The 21,796-nt window shown below is 46.5% G+C and overlaps 1 protein-coding gene across 1 annotated transcript in view; it reads left to right on the top strand.

Annotated features, from left to right (window-relative positions):
• Positions 1-18,382, top strand: part of Pi4KIIalpha (phosphatidylinositol 4-kinase II alpha) — a 101,280-nt gene extending 82,898 nt beyond the window's left edge. Inside the window, exon 9 of the mRNA XM_050193327.2 lies at positions 15,831-18,382. Coding sequence (XP_050049284.1) covers positions 15,831-16,010 — 180 coding nt within the window. The 3' untranslated portion in view covers positions 16,011-18,382. The remainder of the gene's footprint in view (positions 1-15,830) is intronic.
• Positions 18,383-21,796: the final 3,414 nt, after the last annotated feature.

A 21,796-nucleotide genomic window follows, 5' to 3' on the forward strand; every position in this document is an offset into this window, starting at 1 on the left:
GTTTTGCGTGGTTCCAGGCTAGCTGAGTGTTCAAAACTAGTCAAAATTAATGAGACCCGACGGCTATGACACCGATAAGCAGGGTGGCCAAATTTTAATTCCGCATGGTGGCCGAGCATCAGCAGACGATAGTCGGCTTCTTCCAGAAATCCACAGTTATCGAAATTTGAACGCAGATTTTCGCTTACTTCAGCCTGTTTATTAAACCGCGTTAACAAGTGTACGCAGTAACAGTAGGAAGAAGTGCATTGGTCCAAACACCCTTTTTGATTGATGTCAGCTATTGGCCACGCAGCAGCCGCGTATGGGAACCTGCTATATTATACAGTAAAGCATCCAGAGGAGTGAAGAGCAGGCTTCTGTTGAAAAGAGTGCATTTCAGAGAAAGGTGACTTTGTGCTCCGCTTGCGATATCCATGCGCTGCGCACGACTGCAAAATTTGGCTGAGGTGTTCACAGCAACGGAGGGCCCCTTTAATGTCCAATTAAACGCTGCTGTGCGGTCCTGTGAGCTCCTTTTGGGCAAGCGAGCGCATTGAGACACTTGGCCAACGCCTCCTAGATAGCACACGGCTGGTGCACTTGGATCCATGAAGTCATACCACCTTGCCCGACTTCCATAAAATCTAATGGGGATGCTCACAAGTAAGCCGCAGTGATTTTGATGGCACCGCTTTTGTCATGCTGGGCTTGGCAATGGCAACTTCGGTCTAAGTAGCACTACGTCATCAAACAGAGTGCACAGGCCTGCTATCTAGGAGTCTCGGCATGTTTTGATTTGGCCTTACCAAGGCGCAGTTAGAATGCAGGCAAGGGCTTGTGCAGACAAGGAATGTGAGGGTGACGTCGGGGTGATGCCCTCTCCCCTCATGCAACAACTGGCCCAGTATAGCAACAGCAGCAGGTGAACTCTTTTGCCTGCACTACTCCATCAAGGTGCGCTCGTGGTGTGGTGTCACAGCCAATTAACATTTAGATGCCATTTTTCGCTTGTCCAGACGACAGATGCTGGCTTTCTTGCTCAATGGGCCATTTGATGCTTTCGCACCAAAACCAGCAGGTCGACACCTCAGAAAACTCTAAAATCCAGAATATGAGCACCTAAATTCACTAAAAATCCACTAACTGCAGACAATAATTAGAATCGCATCCAAAACATATTTTATTGTGTCTGAAAACAAAGAAAAAAGTTATGTTGGGCAGAAAAGTCTGTTTCTTATTTTTCCATAATTGGATAAAAGATATCAGTTATCAATATTGATAAGCACTTTGTTTTGCAACTGTGAATGGCGAAAACATATTGCAAAACAAAACTAAAAAAAAAATGCTTCCCCGAACTATAATCACTGGTTGAACATGAAGTTGAACTACCAGTTACTGATTGCGGGCCTCCGTGCCTCTGATTGGTTCAAAATGGCGCCATTACAGAAGTGTCAATGTCGAGAATAGCACCCATGGAGGAAGAAATACGAGGCACGCTATTTATTTATTTGATTACCTTCAGGGCCTGTTGGGCATTACAGAACGGAGTGGGAACATTAAATAGAAAAGAACACGAATACAAATATCAGGTAACATGTTTAGGTGCATTCTTAAAATCATTGGGATCCATAATTGAGACAATGGAGGTGGGTAAGTGGTTCCAGTTATTAAACTTTGAGGAATGAAAGGATGAAAGTGGTGGTTAATGTGACAACGAGGAACACTTTATGACGATGGTGGATGCAAGCTATGAATGAAGCATGGGAAATTTGTAGATGATAATCGTAATTCCCTATTACTTTCAAAGGGGAATGGTTAAGTGTCATGTTTGCGAAGCATGGAGCACAAATTATTATTAAAAATCTTAAGTATTTTACTGCTGAAAAAGAAGCCAACATTGCATGAAAACTGCTAAAAAACCCACCACCCGCAAGCGAGCAATGTTTCCTGCTAGGCAGCCCTGAAAGTGCTAAATTTAGCAGCAAAACGGCTACATTGGCACCACTGCTGGCAGCAGCTTATATGAATTGAAAAATGACATGCAGCTTCTCCCTGGCTGTAGCTGGCAATGGCATGCAACCACTCTGAACAAGTTCACCTCGTAGCACACTCGCAAAGAAAAGCTTGCATGCTGCCTTAAAGCTTCCTATTGAATTTTCACAGCAAGGCAATGGGTCATCTTTTGCAACAATTATCTCTCTCTCTTTCTCTTGTTGCACCTTTTATTATCGCTTTGTACGTGATTTAATATGGCCACTTGGTTTAACGGAAGGAAAAGAATCCTTAGAAAATGCGGTACTGGCAGCAATCTGCATTACAAATTTCTTTCCTTGCCTCACTACAAAAATCTACTCTGGACATGTGATGAGAACACAAAAGGAATGGCCATCCCGAATGTTACTGTGCTGAGCAGCTACGAGATGGAGAACTGGTCAGTCACAGTTTCCATATGTCTGCAAGTCTGTTACACTTAGATGTGTTTGCATGCAGTGGCACTGACATCAGTGTTGAATTGGGCATCGTCCAACTCCTGTCTAGGCGACAGTGCCCGTTCACGGGTCAGGTGGGGGCCTCGTGAAGCAGAAGTGGTTTCATCAGCTTAGCGGTGCTAAGGCCAACCTGTGATGGAACAGATGTGGGCATATTGAAGCTCGCACAAAGCACATATGTCATCAGGCTTGCCTGTGGTTGGGGGCAGAGGGGTCAATGGGGTGCAAACAAGGTATAGGTATGCATGAAGATGTTTTTGAAGGGTTGGTATTCATGAGATACTATAGGAGATGGGGGTTGACTTAGGTGGTACACAGGTCTAAGGCTTCTGTGGAAGGTTGACATCGGAGTGTGAGCTGCTTGGTGTAGTGAACTTGACTCATGATTACCATGAGTCTGTCTCTTTTTGAGTAGATATCATGCTTGAAGTGCAAGACTGAGAAAAAGGCTACAGTCAAACCTCAATATAAGGAACTTCAATATGACGAGATTCTTTATACAACAAAGTATTTAACTTTTAACTTCTTGCCAATAGAATGCCGTGCATTTTTAACCTCAATATAACAAAGTGAGTTTGTACACAATTTCAATATAACAAACTTCACTGCCGACGCGAGGGAATACCGAGGCAATAAATGAAAACTGCCACGGACACGGATAGGTTGAATTATAGGCAGTTGCTTGCAAATGCACCTCTTGAATCATATGTCGATTGGCTCAGAAAGGCTGCCGGTAGTGACGAAATCAGCTGGTCACGGCTTCTGAAATCTCACGGCATATGCTGCCTATTGCAGAGCTTATAACTGGTGAGTGCAGTGTTGGCGTAGTGCATCGGGCATTCATATCGACGCTTTTTGTGCCACTTATAGTTTTGGGCTGCTATATTGTAGCATTGCCTTCTGCTCGATTCTATGGCAGTTTTATCGCCCGCAGCTCGTGGCCAGCTGATCCCGGCTGATGCTGGTGGAGTGTCACTCTGGCTATTGACAAAGCGTGAAAAGGCATCAATGAAATTGTGCTTATTATGGAGTTTCTATTAGAGAATCGTGTGTTGCCCAGGGAAGTCAAAGGCAGCTACTACAAAGGTCACTAAGAAAGTTTATAATATGATGCAGCCAATGGTCACACTTTGTTGCAAGTTCTAAGCTGACAAAACAAACTCTTTAATTTCTTCTGTACTGTATCAGTGCAAAATACTTGCAATGCTGCTGCGATCTTAAAACAAAATACCAGGCAATTTTGCACTATAACTTTGCACGTGGTCCGAGTGTGGATCAGTGTCTGGACAAAATGACTACTGTGCTGGGTGTGATTGCCCTCGCTGCATGGCAATATTCAGATGTTATCGGGAGTTCCATCCAGAGAGGAAATTTCAACATGGAAGATGCTCCAAGGTCAGGACATCCCATTTGATGTGCCTCAGAGGAGAAGATTGCTGTCGTGCTAAAGATGCCCGAGGCAGACAGGTGTGTGACCTATCACGAAAAGAGACTGAATTTATCCTGCACCAGCAATTCATTCTATTTTCCATGAACACCTAGAAATGAAAAAAGGCTTCACTTTGGGTGCATCATGCTTTGACTGACAAGCAAGTGGCACGTGTTTCATGGTGCCATGAGGTGCTTAATAAAGACGAAAATGGAACTTATCAAAATGTCTAAAGCACAATAACAGGTGATGAAACATGCCCACAAAGGCCAGAACAAAGTCTGGGTTTTTGAAGGCAAAGCCACAGCTGTGGCCGGCAAAAATCAAGATCTGTGCGTGCGTGTGTGTGTGGGTGGGTGGGTTAAGGATGTCTTGGAATGTTGAGGACTAGACATGCAGAAGACAGTCACAGCGAAGTGGTACATGAAAAAATGTCTGCCCAGGTTAATATGCTCCATATACAATTGTCCATACTCAAGGCTTAACATGCGACTTCTGCACCTCATCAATGCACCCACTTATGAAGCTTGCATTCATTATTTGGCAAGTACTAGGCTTGAAGCTGGCGGAGAATCCTCTGTACAGTTGAGACCTCGGTCCATGTGACTCCCCCCGCAGGGGCGTCTGCGTCAACAGGCGTTTGGTGTGTTGCGACACCACGTACCCGAGCACACGAGGGTTGGACCCTCCCGCGTGTAGCCGTGCGCAGCTTAGCCGTGTCCGGGGAAAGGGGGATCCTGGGGATTGAGCCGATGCCGGGTGTTCGGACCCTTAAGGCCCCTCGGCGGAGGCAACACACCTCTTTGGCCTCTGCTTCACGTAGACGGCACCCCCGGACTGACCCACCCGGGGGAAATCGGTAGTTGCCTTTTCCTGTCTCTCTCTCCCTACAACCTTCGTCTTTTCCTTACTTTCCACCTTTCCTATCTCCTTCTCATTTCTTCATTACTTCCGACCTTCCCGGCAGCAAGGGTTAACCTTGTGTGAGTAGCCAACCTTGGTTATGTCATATTGGGTTATAGTGGCAACGTACAGCTGGCGTTTGCAGGCCCTGTTTTTCAGGCCCTGCAGCGTCCCCTTGTTGGACTCCATGGTGGGTGGCTGGCGTTGCTGCCGAAAACTACACGTCCACACATGGCTACTTCCTTCCCTCCACTACCTGATCGCCCTCAGAAAAGAGGGCGCACCGATTAAGTCTTCCAGTTTTTTGGTCGACAAAAAGGATCCTTCCCTCGTTTTCACGTGATCCACTCTGAAAAACCAGCTGAACCAGTTCGAACAATCTCACCATTCCTTGTTTCTAAGACCCTTACCGAAGTTTTTGGCCCAGGTTATAAGGCGTCGAGGATGGCTAGCGGTGACCTCCTCTTGGAGCTCCGCGATCTGAAACAATTTGAGAAACTGCCTAAACTAGTATCATTTGGGGAGACCCAAGTAGTAGTAACCCCGCACCGCACGATGAATACCACCCGCGGCGTTGTCTCGGACGATGATTTGCTGGAGCTGACTGAGGCTGAACTCTTGGAGGGCTTCAGTGAACAAAATGTCATAAATGTCAAAAGAATCAAGATGAGGCGAGACGGTAAAGAAATTGCGACCAAACACCTAATACTCACCTTCAATTCAAGTGTCCTGCCCGAGTCAATCGAGGCCGGGTACATCAAGCTTCGTGTAAGACCGTATGTGCCAAATCCCTTGAGATGTTTCAAATTCCAGCGTTTTAGCTACAGCTCGCAGAGCTGCCGAGGCCGCCAAACATGTGCAAAATGCAGTGCCCTTGAACACGCCACTGAAGCATGTAAGAACTCTCTACACTGTGTAAACTGCGATGGGGATCACGCCGCGTACTCGCGGTCGTGCCCCTCCTGGGAGAAGGAAAAAGAAATCGTAACCATAAAAGTAAAAGAGAATATATCGTTCAAAGAGGCACGAAGGCGGGTAGCATACCTGCCAAAGAAAAGCTTTGCCGAAGTGGCGCGTCAGGGGGCAGCGTCACAACGGCCTCCGGCGGCTGTCCGACCCACAAGCAGTGAGTCGGCAGTCACGCCATCTGCCCCCGCGGCGGTTGCAGCTAGCGCTGCTCCGTCAACCAAGCAGAAGGGACCATCGACCCCGCAGGTGGGTGCAGCTGAGGCTCCCTCAACCTCCCAGGTCCCTCCCAGCGCTGGCAACGGCCGGCGTAGCCAAATCCCTCAGGGAGCCCCATCGACCTCCGGGCTGGTGGGCGCAGGGGTCTTGCCCTCCAAGGCAGGACTCCCCCTGAAAACCTCTCGCTCGCTAGAGCACGTGTCCGGCGCCTCACAAGAGGCAATGGACACAACACCTGTCCTCAAGGCGCACCAAGCGCCTAAGGAGCGCCGAGGCTCGCTCGAACGCTCCAGAAAGGGCAAAACTCCCGTTACAGGGCCTCGAAAGGGCTCTGTAATTTAATCACTGTAATTTCCATAATCACTACTTCTGTTTCTGTACACACAGCACCTATAAACTCCCAATATGGATGCACAAATAATTCAATGGAACGTCAGAGGTCTTCTCAGAAACCTTGATGATGTGCAGGAACTTATACAAAAACACAATCCAAAAGTGCTGTGTTTACAGGAAACACACTTAAAAAACAAACACACAAACTTTCTTCGACAGTATCTAACTTTTCGCAAAAATCGCGATGATGCCGTCGCATCATCGGGCGGTGTTGCCATAGTCACACATAGAAGTATAGCGTGTCAACCTTTACAGCTACAAACGCCCCTTGAAGCAGTGGCGGTTCGAGCTGTCCTATTAAACAAACTCATCACCATTTGCTCGGTTTACATACCCCCGCATTACCAACTAAACAAACATGAATTTCAGTCCTTGATAGATCAATTGCCAGAACCTTATGTTCTTGGCGACCTCAATGCGCACAGCAGCCTGTGGGGAGACTCTCGTATCGATGCACGAGGTCGTCTCGTTGAACAGTTCCTTTTTTCGTCCGGTGCGTGTCTGCTGAATAAAAAGACACCCACATATTATTCTCTCGCAAACAGAACATTTTCTTCAATTGACCTCAGCCTAGTTTCCCCTTGTATACTGCCTGAACTCGAATGGGAAGTGACCAACAATCCTTACGGGAGCGACCACTTCCCCATACTGCTAAAAACACACAAAGAAAAAGAATGTCTACCACAGGCTCCTAGGTGGAAGATCGATACAGCCGACTGGGAGAAGTTCTGAAACTTAACTAGTATCTCATGGAATGACATGTCTTCTTTAGGAATTGATGCTGCTGTGCAGTATCTCACAGCCTTCATTATAGATATTGCATCTAAATGCATATCAGAAGTAAATGGCTTGGCATGTAAACGGCGGGTCCCGTGGTGGAACGACGATTGTAGGATCGCTCGTAAGAAGCAAAACAAAGTGTGGGGGTTGCTACGCGCTTCTCCCACTGCAAAGAATCTAGTCAACTTTAAGCAAGTAAAATCTCAAGGCAGGAGAACCCGCCGACAGGCCAGAAGAGAAAGCTGGCAGAAGTATTTATCGAGCATTAACTCGTTTACAGACGAGGCCAAAGTCTGGAACAGGGTAAATAGAATTAGAGGGCGACAAACATATTCACTCCCTCTGGTAAATACACAGGGCGATACACTGCAAGATCAGGCAGACTCACTTGCGGAGCACTTTCAGAGCGTGTCAAGTTCAAACAATTATTCGCAATCTTTTCTCATATATAAACAAATAGAAGAACGTAAGCCATTAACAAGGAAAAGTCGACAGAATGAGCCTTACAACCGTCCTTTCGTTATTGCCGAATTGTGAGCTGCCTTGAGCGCATGCAAGAGCTCCGCACCTGGATGTGATAGAATCATGTACGAAATGCTGAAAAACTTACACAATGACACGCAAATTACACTACTTACACTTTTCAACACTATCTGGGATGCAGGGTACCTTCCGACCGCATGGAAAGAAGCCATTGTGGACCCTGTTTTAAAACAAGGCAAAGATCCTTCCTCAGTGGCAAGCTACCGCCCGATAGCCCTCACAAGTTGCATGTGTAAGGTATTTGAAAAAATGATAAGTCGACGACTGATCCATTTCCTTGAACAGAACAAAATGCTTGATCCCTATCAGTGTGGCTTCCGAGAAGGGCGCCCCACAACCGACCATCTTGTGCGTATTGAAGGAAATATCCGGGATGCATTTATACATAAACAGTTCTTCCTCTCGATATTTCTCGATATGGAAAAGGCGTATGACACGACGTGGCGATACGGGGTCTTGCGAGACTTATCGGAAATGGCCATTCATGGTAATACAGTGAAATCTCGTTGATACGATTCGGCTAAATACGTTTTTCGGCATAATACGTTTTTTTTTCGTTCCCGGCCGATGCCCTATAGAGGTAAATGCATTTTTGTACGGCTAATACGATCGTATTTCCACGTCGGTTTGGATAATACGATCCCGGAAACGTCTTCTGTATGATGATAACATCAGAGCCAGTCCTTTGAAGCGGGTGGGCAGAGCTACTGAAATTAACATCGAGCGAAACGACAGGCACGGCGGACTAAAGACGCGGCGACGCGCGCTTTGTATGCTCGAGGCTTGGCCTGGCTCGGCTCGGCTAGAGTCCGGCCGTGCTTCTGCACAGCGCCTGCAGCAGTGTGGCGGCCTCTGGGAGCAATTTTCGCAAGCTCGCACACCAAACGCACCATCTATCCTAAGACATAGTACTCACGGTAAAATCACGTGACCAAGAAGCAGTGATTGGCGCATGCATTGACAATGCTGTAGGCTTTGTTGGCTTTGTGCTTGCCATTTCTCGTTGCCATTTTGGTGTTTCGAGCGTTCAGCTTGCACTTCGCCCTTATCGTTTCTTCTGTTTTGGTGCCGCGTTTCACCCGTGCGCTTCACCATGTCTAGAAAGCGTAAAGCGTTATCGCTGAAAGAAAAACTCGACGTCCTAGCAAAAGTCGACGAAAATCCGCAGAAGAAACGTGTCGACCTGGCACGCGAACTTTGTTTGCCTGTCTCCACGCTGAACACGATCGTCGGCAAGCGAGAAGAAATTCAGAAGAACATTCAAGTCTTCGGCGCCGGCGTGAAGCAAACAAGGGGCGCCCAGCATGGCAAGATGGAAGAGGTTCTTCTGGCATGGTTCAGGGAAGTAAGGGCGGCGGGCGTGAACGTGGACGGGACTGTTGTTCGCGAGAGAGCTGATGAGATAGCACTCTCGTTGGGCATCGAAGATTTTAAAGCTTCGGGCGGGTGGCTCCATCGTTTTAAAACACGGCATGGCCTGTCGTATAAAACCGTTTCCGGCGAAGGGAAGTCTGCCGACCAAGATCAGGTCTCCAACTGGCTTTCGACTCTGCCGGCGGTGATTGCTCAGTACCAGCCAAGGGACGTGTTCAACGCAGATGAAGCTGGGTTGTTCATCAATCTTCAGCCCGAGAAAAGTCTCAGCATAAAAGGTGAGACGTGTCAAGGCGGAAAAAAAAGCAAAGAAAGAGTCACCGTATTGTTGTGCTGCAACGCTGATGGAACCGAGAAGCTCAAGCCTACTGTCATTGGCAAATACTGGAAGCCACGCTGCTTTTCGCGTAACCCACGCCTTCCTGTCATTTATAAAGCGAATAAGAAGGCATGGATGACCGGAGCCCTTTTCACAGAGTTCCTCACATTTCTGGATGCCCGGATGCGTGCCGCGAACCGTAGAATTCTTCTGGTTCTCGACAATTGTGCCGCGCACCCTGTCGATACTTCGTGGCTGCAAAACGTAAAAGTAATTTTCCTGCCGCCCAACTGCACCAGCCACTTGCAGCCCCTAGATGCAGGAATCATTAGAAACATGAAATTTCACTTTAGGAGCTTGTTGATCAGACGTTTTTTGGCCAAGATTGACCGGAAAGATGCCAGCTTGAAGGTGGATCTTCTTGACGCTATCCATTTTCTGGCGATGTCATGGGATCGCGTCAAACCTGACACCATCGCCAACTGCTTCAAGAAGTGTGGCTTTTTTTGTGCACCTGGCGATACTGAGGAAAATGGAGATGACGGCGCAGAGATTGACATCCCGGACTGGGGTGACCTCAATGTCGACGCGTCTCCGGAAGAGTTTGTATCGGCGGATGACCAACTGGCGACATGTGAATTGCGCACCGTCCAAGACATCATTGCAGATGTTACCGCTGAAGAGGAGAGCGACGACGATGACAACCAAGACGCCGGAGATTGCAGCAGCGATCGTCGGCCATTAAATACTGACGGTGCTCTCGAAGCTTTGGACGGGCTTCGTGGCTTTGTCGCGTCTGCTGAGCTCAGTGAGGAAACTGCTACTCGTTTTTACGAGTTCCAGAAAAGCTTGCTGCAGGACCTCGAAAAGCAAAAAGTGCAGCGCAAAGTGACGGATTATTTTAAAGTGCTTTAATAAAAGCAAGTTCTGTGCCAAGTATGTATTATTCGCGATCTTTTGGAGTCCGTTTTGGATAATACGTTTTTATTTTCGGTGCCCGTGAGAATCGTATCAACGAGATTCCACTGTATGCTCAACATAACAAAAAGCTACTTGTCCAATCGTACCTTCCGGGTGAAAGTCGGCAATGTGCTGTCACGTCCTTTTACACAAGAAACTGGTGTACCCCAGGGAGGCGTGCTCAGTTGCATACTCTTTATTGTTAAGATGACAACGCTTCGTGCTTCCTTACCACCGGCCATTTTGTATTCCGTATATGTGGACGACATTCAAATAGGCTTCAAATCCTGTAACCTTGCAGTATGCGAGAGACAGGTACAGCATGGTTTGAACAAGGTGTCAGGGTGGGCCGAGAAAAATGGTTTTAAAATCAATCCTCAAAAGAGTTCTTGTGTGCTGTTTACAAGGAAGAGAGGCCTGGTTCCGGATCCTTGCTTGGAAATGTGTGGACAACAGATACCTGTAAACAAAGAGCACAAATTTCTAGGTGTTATACTTGACAATAGACTCGCATTCGTCCCACACATTAAACATCTTAAAGAAAAGTGTCTGAAAACAATGAGCCTAATGAAACTTCTATCCCAGACTACGTGGGGTAGTGACAGGAAGTGCCTAATGAATCTCTATAAGAGCCTGATCCTGTCACGATTAGATTATGGTGCCGTGGTATATAACTCTGCCGCCCCGAGCGCGCTAAAGATGCTAGACGCTGTTCACCATCTAGGTATCCGCTTAGCCACGGGCGCTTTCAGAACAAGCCCAATTGAAAGCTTATATGCCGAATCCAATGAATGGTCTCTCCACCTACAGAGATCATACATCAGCGTTACATATTTCCTTAAAGTACGCTCTAATCCTGAACATCCATGTTTTGATACCGTTACCGACATGACGTGCGCTACACTTTTCAGCAACCGTCCCTCCATAAGACAGCCTTTTTCGCTGCGTGTGAAGGAGCTTAGCAATGGAATGCATGTCCCACTCCTCGAGCATCGCTTAATGCACACAATCAAGCTCTTACCTCCCTGGGAGTGGCAGGTGATACAATGTGACATATCCTTTATAAACGTTACAAAGCACGCTCCTGAGGCCGAAATCAGAATGCATTTCCTAGAACTACAGTACAAGCACTCCTGCGCAGAGTTCTACACAGACGCTTCGAAGTCAAATGCCGGGGTATCCTATGCAGCAGTCTGCCCATCCTTCTCGGAATCTGATGTACTGCATCCCGAAACAAGCATCTTTACGGCCAAGGCCTACGCATTACTCTCTGCCGTGAAGCATATAAGAAGATCAAAACTTTCAAAAGCAGCGATCTATACAGACTCTCTAAGCGTCGTGAAGGCCTTAAAGTCACTCTACAAACATAAAAATCCCGTATTCAATGAACTGTATTCGGTATTATGTAAAGCGTACTCATCTAACCAGAATATAATATGCTGGGTCCCTGGCCATAGGGGAATCGAAGGTAACGTTCTCGCGGACGAGATGGCCACGTCAATCACATCGCAAGCTGTTAACCCTACCGCTGATGTGCCTGTCACAGACCTGAGGCCTTTCTTACGAAATAAACTGCGAAGTCACTGGCAGTGCACGTGGGATGCGCAAACAAATAACAAACTGCACGTTATAAAGCCCCGGTTAGGTTTTTGGCCCTCCCCAACAAAATCTCGGCGAACAGATGTCCTATTCTGTCGCCTCAGAATAGGACACACATTTGGGACCCATAACTTTTTACTCACGGGAAACGATCCTCCAACCTGTGGTAGATGGGGTGAGAGGCTGACCGTCCTCCATGTCCTCTTGGAGTGTCGGAAAGCCGAACCTGAAAGAAACATTTTCCGCTAGCATACCGTTATTACATCCCTCTGCACCCGGCTATGTTTCTTGGTCATGAACCGCTTTTTAACACCAAGGCAGTCCTCGACTTCTTAAAAGATGTAGTTCTACACGTCATAAGCCCATTAAATTTGTAGAGCATCCTCGCTCCAGAGGATGCCGCTGCGATAATTGTTTTGAATAGCACATGCCTCCAGGCCCTTGTGTTTCAAGGGCTCTAAGGAGGCAGTAGTGCTCTAGCATATCTTATATAACCTGATATATCTTTAGACATCATATCATTCTTTTTAATTGTGTCTTATTGTTCATAGTACACTTCATAAGTCATCGCCATAATCTTATTATACAGATTTTACGCACTTTAGCGCTACCATTTTTAAGGCCCCTCTACAGCCACGTCACACCAACTTCATAGTACTCATGATTTCACTGCAAACTAATTAACACGGACATGGCGCTCTTTGGCCATATCTGGCCCTTGCGCCACTAAACCACACACATCATCATCATCGTCATGTGACTCCCTCATGTAACAAACAGGCCGAAAGAAAATAAGGAACTGGCTGGTTTTCTGATGAGGAGGACCTTCCGAGGGCTTAGGATGCACTCAGCTACCTGAATAAACGTGGAAGGGCTGGTTCTTCAACAACTGACACCAAACACATGACATGAGGGAACGTATTTTGAGTGAATGTAAAAAATTATCATATTGCAATACCTTCCAAGTGATTTGTGTATGCTTTGCAGTTAAATCCCGCTACAATGAAATTGACAGGGCGCACGAAAAATTTCGTTGTTGCAGAAATTCATTGTCGTGATATTATCAAATACATAAACAACATGTGACTCGCTGATGCAAAAAGCAAGGTTTAATTCCAAAAATCGGTCAGTTCAACTTGTTTGCGCTTCTTGCCAAGTGATAGCACAACACGACTCTCGCATGCTGCCAGCATCAGCATCATCGTCCTGGGACCCGATGCAACGCCTGATTGTATCAAATGCGTTCATGACCTGCGATGTAGTCGGTGGTCCGGGCTAATGTTGCGCGGCTGTTTCATCTTTGTCCGACAAAACAGTCTTCCCAGATGCTCTTCAGGATTTCTTGGTCTGTCAATTCTTCGTGCACCACCACGCACAAGTCGGCTTGGATCTACTCATTGGGATGTACATCGGCGGGCACATCTCCACTTTCCTGCAGGACTGCCCATGCGGCTGCGACTTCATCAGATGGTGACCCATCTCCATCGCTACTTTTCGTTCTCAGCAGTCTGTGCAGTGAACCCAGCATGGCGCCAAAGCAGTTGCAGATTATGGCGTTTCTTGTTGCACACCATGAAGCGGCAATCATTTGGAGCGCCATAAAAAGGTCCACTTTTGTTTTGTGGCCCAACTGCGTGTTCAGAAGCAGCCTTTAAATAAGGTGCTCACGGTAGGGGCCCGCTTAATGCTCTGGATAACCCCTTGGTTGAGGGGTTGAATGGTAGAGGTGCAGTTCGGTTGGAAAAATATTTAACTGCACGTTTTCAAGCTCAGCGTCCTCTATGATGTGGGCGGAACAATTTTCTAAAAGTAGACAAACCTTTCGGCCTTGCCTGCTCATGTCCCTGTCGAAAGCTTTGACCCACTCTCCGAAAATAGCCCGCGTCATTCATGCCTGAGTGTTAGCCACATACTTCATGGGAAGGCTCCGATTTCCTTTGAAGCAGTGTGGTTTAGCACTTTTTCCGATGACCAAAAGCGGCCACTTGTCCGAACCGTCCATATTAGCGCCCCGGAGCACGGTTATTCTATTCTTGCCTCCATGGCAGCACAGCCCCTTAATATCCAGGCTCCTGGTGGGCTGCATCTCGTAGAAGAGCCCTGTCTCATCGGCATTATAAATATTCGATTGTGCGTAGTCATTCAGGATGCCTGCGAGGCTGGCCCACATCCATGCAGTGGCACCATCACTATCCACCTAAGCGGCTTCATCGCACAAAACTTTGCCGATGATGCTGTGGCGTGACTTGAATCTGTCCAGCCAACCTACACTGTCCTTAAAGTCAACTATGCAGGCATAATCCAGCACTTTTTGCCGCGCAATATCACCACTAAGGGCGATTTTCTTGGCCTGCATCTCCACGAACCAGGTGTAAACTGCCTTGTCCAATGCCTCATGCACTGGCTGAGTCAATTTCTTGTGCTTCGCTGATGTCCCTGAAGCTAGTGCTTTGGCTATAGCATCCTTGCTGTTCAATATTCTTGAAAGAGAGCTCGCCGGAATTCCAAATTCTTCCGCGATGACTGATTTCTTATTTATTTTTGCAGGTCAGCCTGGGCAATAACTTGAGCCTTTTATCTTCTAGCAACAAAAACTTGCGTTTCTTTGTCAGCTGCAACATGCTTCAGCCTACGACCCAACAGCTTCGAGAGACAATGACCGAATGGTGTGCAATCGTCTGTTGTCACACGTGCGTCGCCCGAACACCTCGTTGCACCATCCGGGATTTGACCTCGCAACCCCTACTTCATGTAGTAATTGGTTTTGTACACTGGAGCCATTTTCACGAAACCTTGTAGAAAATGAGTAATTAGAAATACTATAAAAATAAAATTATTGCGTGCATGTTATTTGTACGCGCATCATTTTCCTAACCAATGTGACCCAAAACGTTGCCTCGGAGCTCAGATGCTCCTCCATAAGAGCGCATTGCATCACTAATGCGGCAAGGCAGCTTTCTGTTTTGTTTACATTGTGTCATGGCCCAAGCAGCTCCAGTTTTTATGCTATCAAGTTCGATGGTTTGTCAAGACATGAAAAAACAGTTTTAGGGGTTTCGATGAGCTACAGTTTAAATAATTGTGCTCACGTCTGCTTTGTAAAAACTTGGTTGAAGTGAAAATGTGCCTGCGAAGTAGTTTGTTTTGGAGGGAATTTCGATGCATTATGTTCTATGGGACATTGACGGGGAATGAAAAAATATTCGTTGTGGTGAAAATTTTGTTGAAGTGGACTTCGTTGTACCGGGATTCGACTGTATAGACAAGTGTTACGTAGGGCAACACACGAGCAAAAAAATTTTTCTAACCAAGTTTCGGTTCCGATTATGGAGTTTCTGGCTACATGTCTTCAGCCAACACTGAATGATGAGCGGCAAGCATCATTTGCTGAGTTAGGGCAGGAACAGAGGACGAGGAAATGGTTCGGCACACGGACTGGCTTTCTTTTGAAAACACAGTCAGAGGAGAAAGACCAATACAAAATTTCCAACTGCAGTCATATTGCACAGGCAAGGCAGAGCAGTTTCAATATACACCTTCATTTCATTTACAGTGGGAACTGTCTGCAGAAAAGTTCTACATAAGTAATGGAGTGAAGCTTGCTTCCAGTGTTCACCTGGTGTTCCCCCACCTATCTCGCAAAAAAATTTCGCAAAATATTTTTTGTTTCTATTGAGTATCCATATTCTTAGTGTATTTTGTATATTTCTATTAAAAATAAATTTTTACTTCGATATTTTTATGTTACGTCAGTCAATCCTTTTTTTCCATTGCAACTTGAGGAGGCCTAGTGTTACTGTTCACAGGATCAATTATCCTCCGATTTGTTCTCCATTCAAAGCAGGCATTGCAGTGAATTGTGTTGTCTATGCAGATTCTGAATTTGAACCAGGCATTAAAGGATGGCAAGTCTCCCGTGCAGTTGGTCCAAATGCCAGCAGTCATCGTGGAGCGGAGCAGCCGACGACCAGGTGCTCGTGGTCGTATCAAGTCGCTGAATGACAACTTCATCCAGAGCTTCCAAAACAAGGCCCCTTTCTTCTCTTGGTGCTGACACCCTAGGCGGGGGTTGTGACTTAAAAGCACATTGGGTTTATCTTTCTCCTCCTCGTGGCTTTTTGTACTTTTTTCTTTGATGTAATCTTTAAGACAATAAAAACTAACATTTGGGGCCATTGATGGGGGTGCAGCAGCTCAACCTGTGTGTGCTCTGTGGGTGCTAAATTCTCCCCCCTCGCCCAGCACCCTTGCCACTTTCTGTGACATTTAAGTTGCTGCTTACTGCTAGTCATTTTCAAGCAAGCGTCCTGTATTGCATGAAAACTACGCTTCATTTTCTACTGCAATTCCAAGCTGTCTGGAAGGCATTTAAAGATATGTGCACACACCCTACAATAATGCCTCGAATGGGCAATGTAGGTTACCTGTATGTTAAAAACAGATTTTGGCACAAAGAGTAAGCATAAAAAATTCTTGCTGACGTTTCTTAAACTAGGGGAAATTTAAACCTCTGCCACTGTGTGCCGAGATTTTGCCCTGAGGCTTAATATTCACTGAGGGATGGAAGATTTGGTTAAACATGTGCAAGGCGAGTTATATCTGCTATTTGAATTTTTTCTTTACGGTGCCACTGGAGATTTTCTTTAATGACACATTAGCAGCAGTGAGCATTGTATGATGACTATATTATATTCACTAATTTTGTTTGTTGCGTTAAGGCACATATTGTAATAGTAAAATTGTCAGTATTAAGGCATGCCCACTTAGGAGTTGCGAGACTATCACTATAACACTCCCCAACCATGTACTGAAATGACTTCCGTGTGCAATGTACCAGTTTCCTTCGAAGCCTACCTTGTGCATTGTGGGACAAAACATTGTGGTCGAATTCCTATATATTTCGTGCCAGGATTTGGGTACACATACTTTAAACTAGAGTGGACATGCAAATTCTGACTGGTTTGAGCGGCATGATTGCAACATAAGCTCTAAGGTAACTGGAAGTGCATTAGTGAATATATTGCTGAAAGAAAGGCACCATCTCCACTATACTTTCTTCGAGAAACAACCTTCATTGGAACAGCTGGTATAGTGCAAACAAAGCAAGTCTAATTTTATGAATTGCTGAAGTGATCTTGAATTTGCTTGAACCCCATTATAATGCCTTCGAGCGTGTCTTTTTTTTTTTACCTATTTGGTGCTTCATTAAAGGAGCAGTTGGGCCGAGTTGTAGCTTCATGCAGAAGCCATTATATTGTGTACTGTGTTTAATTATTCCAAAGTGTTAAGTGCCTATTACTGCTTTGTTTTCGCCCCATTTTTACGACAATATTGTATTTTTTTGGTCCACATGGTGCAGTAAAACACTACATCGCTGTTTGACTTAGTCATCTGGACTTTGCCGATATGCAGCAAAACACATCTTTGCAGCAGCTCATTTACGAGATGACAAGGTGCACAAATGACAGCATTTTACTTTTTTTTTTTTCACACAAAGCAGACAAGCCAGGATGCCAAGTGCCTTATTGAATTATGTGGGCCAAAAAGTGCAATCTTGTTGCGAAGTATCAGTGCAAACAGCAGTAAAAGTAAAATATTTTTTATTTCTTATAAAGTGCAGGTCGCTTTGTGCCATGTACACAGACCTTCCATTCATTTGTACATGTTTTGTGTATGAAGGACTGCTCTAAAGCGTAAGCAGTAGCTTTCTCAACATCTAAGCAACATCCTGTCAAAGTGCACTACCTTGTAAAGCCAAAGACCATATTTAGACGCGGTAGCTATCTTCAGGTGTGTGAGCTGCTGCATCCTCTGTGGCTGGACTGAATGCACAACTGACTGTGCGCATGCCAATGTAGCCGTAACCTGTGCTGCTCACATTGATGTAGCTTCCCTTCATTGGCACTGCCTCTTTGCCAACAGTGGGATCAGTGACTTAGAGCGATGCATTTATTTTTGTTCAAAATGCATCGTGAATGGCAATTGTGATGCGGTAGCAGCTGTCTGAAGAAGGGAATGTGTGCTACATCAATGCCTTGAAATTGTGCAGCAAAAGGTAAAAAGCCACCAATAGCAACTGTGGTATGCTTTGATGTGTATGTTCCTGAATCGCTGAGTAATGTTGTTTTGGGTTGTAGTTCTTGGGAACATGAAGCAGTGGTGACACAAGATTTGTGGAGCCGCTGCCTTTTTCTTGAATTATTGTAGTCCTTCAGTTCTTAATATCTTGGAAGGTGTGTGTGCCGAAACTAATTTGGAATTTGTTTTATTGCTACTTGTGGGAGATACGTTTCAGTGAACATTTAAAGGGAATCACCGACTGCTAGTATTTAAGAAGTGTGCATTTTTGGAAAAAAATGCATTGTTTTTATTTTGCTAAATAAATATGAAGTTTGTTGTTATTCAATAAAATATGGCACCTGTAAAGCTGTTCAATCTTGACTTGTATGCACATAGCGGAATATAAAGCTGGCTCAGTCAGTGCCATGGCCACCACCGCAAGCCTGTACGATAACTTCAGGCACTGAGAACACAATGGCATGCTTTCACCAGAAACAAATTAATGTGCAAGAAACAAGGCACGGAGAGGACGTGCGCCAGGTTTAATCAACACTTTGTACTGCAGCAGTTTTTTGGAACGCAGAAGCTACAACAATTAAATACTTGGCAGCCTTAGGATGTCCTCTCCTGTCTTTAGCAAAACGACAGAGAGAAAGGGTAAAGAAACTATTATTCTACAGTAGTGAACAAAAAGATAAAATATTTTGCATTTGGGTCCTGTGAGCTAAGCTGCTTGGAATGTTTGTGCTATCTTATGCCAGACTGCTAGCCTAGGACAAAAGTCTAACATGCACTGCCTTTTTATTGAAGCCGTTATAGCACAATGTATCGCAAAGAAAGCGTATATATCAACCAGTATGTGAAAATATGTGCATGGGGCAATATAGGTGAAGAGGTTAGCTGAGCAAAGGCTTGGCCATGCTACTACAGGTTTAATACAATACGAGACGAAAGAAAAATGTTGCATGCATCCATAGAAACCTTATGGCACCATCTATAATATGTTATTTGCGCTGAGCAAAATCAGTTTTAGAGGAAAATTCAGAAACATGGATGACAACACCAAATAGTAGATGGCTGAAGTGCAAATAAAAGAGTACCTCTGAAGCATGTACACAGAAAGAAGGAAAAGGTGAAAGTTGGCAACCAAGTGCAGGGTAATTGAAAGTGTAAACAGACTGGTGCATAGAGGAAGAAAAAATTTTTCCTTCGTGCTGGAAGACTAATGACAAATCGTCGCCAGGCGCAAGCGGGCAGTCGAAGCCAAAGTGTTCCTGGACTAAGGAGCCTTCCCACCTCCGGGTGATACCAGGCCTCGCTCGGGACGCTGTTCAGATCAATGAACTTTGCTTCCTCTCTCTCGTCTTTCTCGCTACAGTGGGTAGGTGTGCTTACCGGACTAGTTCACTGCTTCTCCGTGTCGTGACAGCAGAAGTGGCACTGCGGTCAGAGGCATGTCGCGAAGCGCGGGTCGTCTGCAACTCAGCCTATTGTTTTCACAGTAAAACGTGGAAAAACAATGGTTAAATTGAGAGAGGCCGTAAAAGTGTGATGTTTCTTGCTGAAATGAGACCTTTTCAAAAGCGGTCATTTATATCGTCTGTTAAAGGGGTCCTGGATCACTCTGGCTTGGTGAAACGAAAGCCTGCGGAGAGTTTCGCAGCTTCGAACATCGTCTCTGCCAAGTTTCCCAGTCGTGCACTGTGCGTGGAGCTTACAAGTGGGGCGCGAAATCACCTTTCTCTCGGATGCTCTTTATTCAACAGAAGCCGGCTGCTCACTCTTTTCTAGACCCTTTATATTGCAATACACGCTCCTGACAGTGAAGTTGAAGATGATGTAATGCGGCTAAACCCACGGTGGTACACTCTCAAAAATGTTTACACCCTTTGGGTCTTGTCCCACTTTCTTAAGCAAAATTACACCCTTTTGCCACAACAATAATCGTTATCTGTCTTGTCCGCATTTCCTTTCTTTAACGTGGCGAGCCCGGTACTTCCCAGTAACCATGGAGGAAGGAAACTGAGGAGAGGCCCTACCCCTTCCGCGCGCTAGGAGAAAAGTGTGGAGAAAATGACGTAGCAGGTTCTCTTTTTTTGCTCATTTTTTTTTATTTCTTTGCGTAGCGGCCACGCCTTTCGGGCCACAATGGCGGCTTTGTTTTGGTTCTGTGCGCTCACACGTGTTGCTCCTTAGGCTTCGTACCGTGGCAAAGGCGCCGTGCGGGCAGGTTTTGTTGCACTGCGTTATCTGCACCGTGCTCTCCCGGATGTTGCTGTGGCCAGGTGGGACAGCAGGAACTAAAGTTCGTCAAATGAACGCGCACGCAACGCTGTACGCTATGTACCGTGCCACGGCAATGGCAACGGACGAAGGAATATCCGCGGGAAATATTGCTCTTTTGGCGGAATCATGCTAACGTGCCATCGCAGGCCGACACCGATGCGTTTCAGAATCTGTACAATGAACGCCTTGTAGGTCAGTGATTCCTGCTTTTGACAGCGCATATGGTGCATTTGCGGCACGTAGACGTACGTTATGAATACATAGTTTGTGTTCAGTGGCAACTTGCTTTTGTGCGTATTAAAACACGTTGCTTAACTGTTGCTTGTTCCTCGCAGTACTCGCGACAGCATGAAGTCTTTTAAGCAGAGCGCGTTCGAGTTTCATGCACACTGGCACAGGTGTGCCTCAATACACGTGCTGATAGAGTGTTACGCCGAATATGTGCATTTTGCTGCCCTCGGCACCGTGCGCCTGCCAGCCGACGCTTCATCCTGGAAGATGGGAAAGAAGCGGCTGCTTTGCCTTAAGGAACGAATCCTCCCTACTGCGGGCGTATCTTATCTGTGCGCGCGAGAAGCGCAGGGAAGTCACGCGGGCGTCGCGCGCGCGTGCGTTGGTTGCTTCGGAGGCTATTACTTGCCTTCGTCGACTGCTTGGCGTTGCTCTTTCGGTGTCGACCACGGCTGGAAGTGCGACACGCGTTCGAAGAAGTGACGGATAATTAGTTGCACCGCCCTTGCCGGTGTTAGGTACGGGACCGTTTCCTGAGCCTACTGCCAGTTCCCCAGACCACATCGAATCGCACCATAGCTAATTAAGGAGCGCAGAAACACGGATACCACATTCCTGAGGCACGGCACGTGGAAACAAGTTGGCGGACCCCAATTCCTGTGCAGCCGGTGGAGCTATTCACTGCTTGGCTCTTCCCGAAAGTAAAGCGAGAGCCTGGCACTGTTGCGGGTAGAGTGGGTGCCGAAGCAAGACGGCTGTAATGCACCGTGACAACCTGGCGGCGTCGCCCCCATCCCTCCATAGATCCCTCTATGGTGACGGCGCATTGCAAGTCAGCAAGGCAAGACCGCAGGGAGAAGGCCCACGGACAAACACACGAGCGGCGACTCTCTTCGCCGGGTGTGACTCCATCGCACGGGCGCCTACGATTGGCCGAAAATGGCGCCACCTGAGCGGGCTCTCCCATTGTCCGAACGTGACGTGTCTTCGAGACACCGAAGGGCTTAAAAGACGCAGACCGGGAGCAGCAGAAAGCATTCCTAGAGCATTCCTTGATCCTTCTCTTTCGAGCTTCTTGGCACGGGCCGCAGCGTCCGAGTTGCTGCCGGCCCGTAATGACTTTAAGACTGTTAATTGACTCTCACTGTAAATAATGTAAATAAACCTCCCAAGTTTTTCATCCTGACGTCCTCCTCAACTCCTACACCGGCTTTCTAAGTAGACCTTTTGCAGGCTACGCTATCAAATGGAGGAGACTCGGGT

Source organism: Dermacentor andersoni, chromosome 1 (assembly GCF_023375885.2).
Source record: "Dermacentor andersoni chromosome 1, qqDerAnde1_hic_scaffold, whole genome shotgun sequence".
NCBI lineage: Eukaryota > Metazoa > Arthropoda > Arachnida > Ixodida > Ixodidae > Dermacentor > Dermacentor andersoni.